At 60.4% G+C, this 5,879-nt stretch overlaps 1 protein-coding gene across 12 annotated transcripts; it reads right to left on the reverse strand.

The window, feature by feature from the left end:
- Positions 1 to 517: 517 nt before the first annotated feature.
- Eola2 (endothelium and lymphocyte associated ASCH domain 2) lies at positions 518 to 5,504 on the reverse strand. Of its 12 annotated transcripts, none has more exons than XM_033760120.1 (6): positions 4,171 to 5,442; positions 4,011 to 4,053; positions 3,264 to 3,328; positions 2,560 to 2,652; positions 1,790 to 2,062; positions 518 to 1,050 (listed from the first exon to the last, which is right to left on the reverse strand). In XM_033760120.1, exons 5-6 carry the CDS (start codon positions 2,040 to 2,042, stop codon positions 827 to 829), a joined length of 477 nt encoding a protein of 158 aa, XP_033616011.1. In that variant the 5' UTR covers positions 2,043 to 2,062; positions 2,560 to 2,652; positions 3,264 to 3,328; positions 4,011 to 4,053; positions 4,171 to 5,442; the 3' UTR covers positions 518 to 826. The 12 variants fall into 12 exon arrangements, 10 of the variants coding, with proteins under 10 accessions (XP_033616011.1, XP_033616007.1, XP_019065377.1 ...); XM_033760119.1 differs by adding an exon at positions 1,188 to 1,332 and having other exon boundaries at positions 962 to 1,050; positions 2,560 to 3,328; positions 4,171 to 5,504; XM_033760116.1 differs by having other exon boundaries at positions 2,560 to 3,328; positions 4,917 to 5,442.
- Positions 5,505 to 5,879: the final 375 nt, after the last annotated feature.

Genomic DNA, 5,879 nt, shown 5'->3' on the forward strand with positions numbered 1-5,879 from the left:
CCAACGTCCAGCATCCCTGCAGAGGCGCACCCAAAAGTCAGGCTGCCCTCCTGCCTTGGATACACAACTACTACCTCCTGGTTTTCCTGAGCAGGTCATCCCAGGTCTCCTCAGGGCAGAAGCCCCTAATATGCATGGGTTCCAACCAGCAGAAACTGCTGAGAAATCGGCAAAAACCCTACAAAATAAACACAACCGATCTCGTTTCAGACAACTTCACAAACTATCAGAGCAGTTTAGGGTTGCTGTTAGATACAAAGCAGCTGCATGATACACGCTTCATGAGCCCTAGGGAAGAGAGTAATGTGAGGTCAGATGGCTGCTCTAACTCATCTGATGTTCCATGCACCCCAAAAGCATCACAGGAAATGCCAGTCTCTCTCCAGCAAGATTCAGGGCCCGGTCTCAGACTACCCCCAATTTCCCCTGGGTGCCGTTCACGTGCTCCCTGACTTTTGACTCAAACAGAAGGAGGGAAGCACACAAAGGAGCCCTAGAAGCCAAAGACTATCATGAACACATTTATTTGTACAATCTGCAAAGTAGCGGCCCAATGTCAGCGGCCCCGCCAAGATACTTCCAGGTGCTAAAGGTCAACGCACTCGCAACACTGAGTCCAAAGAGTCACCCTGAAGGAAAGTCCTGCCCCCACTCCCTTCAGAAGGACAGCGAAGTCTGTGCCTGAGAACAGTACTTGGTGGGCAGCGCCGTGTAGGGCAGTGGCAAATGAGTCTAAGCTCATTTTCCAGGTCTGCGCCATGATGAAGGAACCATGTCATGATTGAGCTCGCCTCTCAGTGACGCCCCACCGGGGAGCCCACGATGGTCACAACTCAGGCCCCAAAGGGATCAGGTGCTCGGGGATGTCCACCTGGAATACGTCCTTCCCCCCTTTCCTCGGGAAGGGCTGCAGTAACCACCTCGGGTTGGAAATCACCGTCAGGTACTTCTGCGTCAGGTTGGTCAGCACAGCTCGATTTTCCAGCCCCACAACCTCCTCAGGGCCTAAGTTGCCCGGGCACTGCAAAGTTTCCCCGATGTCAACGAGCCCTGGGAACAGAGAAACACACAGCTGGGTGTCCCGCCACGAACCGAGGCCTGGCCGTGCACCAAGCATCCCTCGGGGTGACCAATGCTGGAGACCGAGGCGTCACCCAAAGGACACGGCCATGCCCAGGTCTGCTCACTGTGTGGGAATCCTGGGCATGGCAGAGAGGGCTCCAGGAATGAAGAGCATCAGGCCTTCTCTCCAGGGAAGCCACATGAGGGCTGGGTGGGTCACAGCAGACAGCTGAGGGTGATGGGGACATACTGGGAGGGCAGCGGCCACTTCTGGGGAAACGACAGGCAACGAGATGGCTGAGCGGGTCACCAAGGGACAGCTGTTGATGCAGGACCTCAGCCACCAAGGGCTGAGTGGGCGAGTCCTGGGTGCTGCTGGCAGTGGCCTTGGGACGGACAGGCCTCACAGTGAGGTCAAGAAGGTGGCAGGACTCCAGATACCACGCAATCGGTGTTGCCTCTCATGGATGCTGTCGCACGTGGGCGAGTGTGCTATGCTCACACACATAGACAGGGTCCTGACAGGGCCTCCCACACCACACACAGGAAACAGGTCCAGAGTAGAGAAACAGTTTCCCAGAGAGAGGGTGGGTGTGGACTACCAGGCCAGTGTTCCCTGTGGTCCGGGCAGGGTGTACTGTGTAGGGAAAGCGCAGCAAATGCACCGCCTGTGGGTGCAGGCTCCAGACGACTGCGGCCTGGCCAGCGATGGCTCACGTTCACTCACCGGCGATCACGCCTCGGCCGAACCTCTCCCCTTTCTGAAGCAAGGCCTGGACCTGTTCGGGGCTCATCCCCAGCCTCTCCACCAGCAGCTGCCACCAGCTGTCGTCTTCCCAGTCCCTGTGAGCAATGTGGATGGCGATAGTACGGCTCTCCTGGCTGCGCAGCAAGGGCCGCCACCGAGTCTCCAGGGTTTTGACTCCGTTTAAGACAAAACCGGCGTACGGCTGCCGGAAGGACAGACAGCCAAACTTCATTGTCCTTGGGATCCCTGGGCCTGAACACAGCAGCACAGCACACGCCACCCGTCAGGCTCTTGGGTAGCAGGTCCGGCCTCCCCACACGTCCCTGGGGCGCCCTCAAGCCCCACAGACACCCCGTCACCATGGGGTCACTGCCACCTGGCCCACAGCAGGCCCAACACGAGGGCCTGGAGTTTGGATGATGGGGCTCCCTCTGACGGGCTCTGGGAAGCTCAGGGAGTAAGCTGGGGACAGCTAGAGACAGGTGCAGGCGTGCTCAGAGCTACGACAGAGGTCACCGGGCCCTAGGGAGGGAACCCAGAAGAGTGGAGCGAGGGGTCCCTGGCCCACTTGGAGCTTCACATCCAAGTGGGCTGGCTTTGGCAAGGAGGGGGAGCCCTGGCTCTGCTGCTCTTCCTGCCGGCCCATGTCACCCCGCCCATGCTCAGCTCCCCTGCCCCACTACCCTAAGAGCTGTGGGCCGCGTTCCCTCTGGGGCAGACCTCAGCCTTGGCAACTGACCCCAGCTCACCTGTCAAGACACTCTGTGACACCCAGTGGCCCAGCAGGGTCCCTCCAGACCCTGGTGGCTGGGCACCACTCTCAATTATCCCCGCACACTGCCCTGAGCATGGAGAAAGGGATGCTGGGATCAAGAGCAATGACCACACGGCTCCTGCATCTTCTGTACCAGGTCCCGCGGTGCTCATATCTTCGGGGGACTGAATTTAACCCCCAAATGACCCAGCAGGGTCAGTACTTGTGTTAGTCTCCTGGAGGGCTGCAGTGACACAGCCCTGCCTAGGCCCCTCCCTCTTCGTGTCCCTCGGGAGATGGTGGTCTCCCCTGGTAGAAGACTGTGCTGCGCAGTAGGAGGAGACAGTCCCCTGCCAGGAAAGCCACGGGCTTGAAGCCAGAACCTCAGCCCGATTGCAGCTGTCACACGGCCTCAGCTTCCAGGAGGCTGCGAGGACGGGAACGCGTGGTGCCAGGAAGGACAGTCCCCACTGGAGGCTACTCAGCTGTACCTGCAGCAGTGAGCCCTGGGCCCCATCTCCTGCTCTGCTCTCCACCCGTGAGCTGTCCCCTTGTTTAGGTACTGCCTCCCGGCTGCTTCTGTCAGTAGCAGAACTCAACCTCCAGTACGGGCTAAGGATTCAGGAAACGGTCCATCCTTAGAAGACAAGGCCCTGTCAGGACAAGCGTGGCCGGCCCCCCACTCGTTCCCATACTCACGCACACACTCAGCCGTCGGCACCGTCTTCCACCTTCCTCCTGCTTCTCAGAGCGAGCAGTCCCACCTGGGAGAAACACACAGACACAGGCTGTTCCCCGAACACCCCCACAGCGGAGCCTCACTTTTGCTACTGAATGGCACGTGGAGCCTTCTTTCTGCACGTACCTTCACCCGCCTTTCTCTCCGCTGCCTCTATCGTGCCTGGCTGGCTGTCCCACAATTTACACAACTGCTGCTCTGCTGACCGACGGTTACAAGGTACTTCCCTTTCGTGCCACCAGAAACGGTATCACCGCTAACACTCACGGCGTGAAAACATGCGTGAGGATGCCCAGGTCAGACGGCACGCACCTCGAGGACACAGACACCTGCCAGCGAGTGGCTTCCCCAGAGCTGTCCAGGTGCACCCACTCTCCAACAGTGCCTTTTCCTCACGTCAAGACCACAAGGGTCATCCTTCTGCTGCCGATGGGGGACAAAGTGTCGTCCTACTCCTGATTTGCAGGGATTATGAAGGAGGGAGACCACTTCCCTGGGACCCTGCTGTTTCTATTTCTCCTGCTGGGGCACGTGAGCAGAACGAAGGTTCGCCTGCTCTGCACTACGGTGCTCCTTAAACCAACACTTTTCCCACCAATTCCACAGAATCACCTCGCTCAAACCTGAGCTGAGGGCGCAGAGCGCCTCCTAGTGAAGAAGGAAGCATGTCTAGGCGAGAAGAGGCAGAGCCTCGTCCTGCCCAGTACCTTTGAGCCTCGACGAGGAGTATTCTTCTGCTCTCAGCTTCACCTGCACCAGGGCAAGGGAGACAAGGTGGAAAGGTCAAGTGTAAGCAGCAGTGTTAGCAAATGGACCGAAGGCTTTTCCTGCTCTGCAAGCAAGGGGGTCGGTCTCATGGGAACCCACCTGAGCCCCTCACTCAGGGCTTGGCTCTGCTGATCACAGTGGCAACCTGGTGCCCTGCCTGTGAAGGGCCACCCGACGCACACCCAGCAGGGCAGGAAATGAGTCCAGTAATCAGGCCACCTTCTTAGGTTGGCAGGCAGGATCCAGGAGAGGCACTTCCCCTCTCGTGGTCACAGGGCAAAGGTTTGGAGGTCCGAATACGCTTGCCTAGATTTAATTCGGGGTAGGCCACGCTGGGCGAGCTGCCTCAGCGGAGCGGAACCCACGTTCGGGGACGGGGTGAGTTTGCAGCCCAAGGGGAAAGTGGAGGCAACACGGGTGGGGGGGCCCCAACAGGGCTTCCCCGGAAAACTCAAATCACAGGCGCACGTAGCAAGAGACGGTGTGAGAGGTCAGGAGGAGCAGCAAGCAGTCCAGGGCGCCCTCAGGCGGGACCCACCGCCAAGGCAGCTCAGCCCAGGGGCGCCTCCTCTGCGAGCGGGCGGAGCACAAGGCTGAGCAGCACAGCAGCCGGCGCCCCGAGGCCTCGGCGGGTCGCAGTTTGCACGCATGCGTACTGCGCCTACTCAGGCCCCACACAGCGGCCGGGACTGTCCACCGCCTGCCGGCGTCCGGCGACAGCTCCAGAAGGAGGACGAGGGGCTCTGGCGCTTTCGCGAGGCGATTAGACTGCTGCGGAGTGCGACCGGCCCGCATCGCGGATGTGCCGCCCCTGCTTTAGCTGCGGGGAACAGCAAGTCACTAACCGCAGCTCGCAGGCAATAACTCTTCCGCCTCTTCAAAGACCCTCGCGGCCCCTCTTAGGAGCGATACGCAACCACGCACGCATACGCGTTAGCGTCCATCCACGTAAGTACCTACGCCACACGCACTACGCAGCACGGTCCGACGCAGCCAATCAGGCCCACGGGCATGCAAGGTACGCGTCGGTAGGAAGACACGCACTTGCGTAAACACGTGATTATGTCCGCCCCGCTCGCTAGGAGATGCTCTTGGGTTCAGTGGGCCCTGTGGGTAGCGGGCCTATTAGGCGGCTGAGGGGGGGAGTACAGGAGGAAATGAAGCAGAGGAGGACAAAGAAGGGGCGGGACAAGGCCGGCCGGCTGGATGCCAGGCGGCCTGTAAGGGAGGAGGCCGGGCTTCTCAGGCACAGGGCGGGGCGGTGTGAAAGTTGTGAAGGAGGAACTGGGGGCGGTGCAGTGGGGAAGATTTCCGGGCTGTGAATTCTGTGGTAGAGTTGGGGGCTTTAATGGCAGAGGATTGGCCACGGATGAGGTTGACTGGGTGGCGAGGCGGTGACTTCCTCCGTGGCATAGGGGCGGGCTTGAGTGCGGAGGGGGGGTGGGCGGGGGGGAGAGTTGGCCAGGGATGAGGGAGCTAGGAGGGGGGGCTTAAGTATTGAGGCGGGGTGGGGGCGGGGCTTAAGCGCTGAGACGAATTGGGCATGGCTGTGCGGAATAGAGTGGGCCTGAGTGCTGAAGCGACATGTAGGGGCGGGCCTGTCTTTGGGGGAAGCCCTTGGGCCCAGAGTAAAATCCTCTTGAGGGCGGTGCCTTGAGCCCTCAGCCCTTTTGGGGCGGAGCTGAAGTGGGGTGGAGCCGGGGCCTCGGGCAGAGTGGGCGGAGCCTGAGTGGAGGCAGAAACGGGGACAAGCTGGGGCGCAGTGCGGGCTGGGGCTGATTGCTGGGGCCATCGTTGGGGCGAGCCTG

The sequence above is a fragment of the Fukomys damarensis genome, unplaced genomic scaffold, assembly GCF_012274545.1.
Source record: "Fukomys damarensis isolate Sample0158 unplaced genomic scaffold, DMR_v1.0_HiC HiC_scaffold_39, whole genome shotgun sequence".
In the NCBI taxonomy this organism is placed as follows: domain Eukaryota; kingdom Metazoa; phylum Chordata; class Mammalia; order Rodentia; family Bathyergidae; genus Fukomys; species Fukomys damarensis.

Coding starts and splice junctions, on each gene's coding strand:
- Eola2 (XM_033760116.1), bottom strand. CDS start 2,737: ATGAGCACCGCGGGACCTGGTACAGAAGATGCAGGAGCCGTGTGGTCA. Junction 2,063..2,559: donor GTCACAGAGTGTCTTGACAG/GTGAGCTGGGGT, acceptor TGCTGTGTTCAG/GCCCAGGGATCCCAAGGACA. Junction 1,051..1,789: donor CGGCCGAGGCGTGATCGCCG/GTGAGTGAACGT, acceptor CTCTGTTCCCAG/GGCTCGTTGACATCGGGGAA.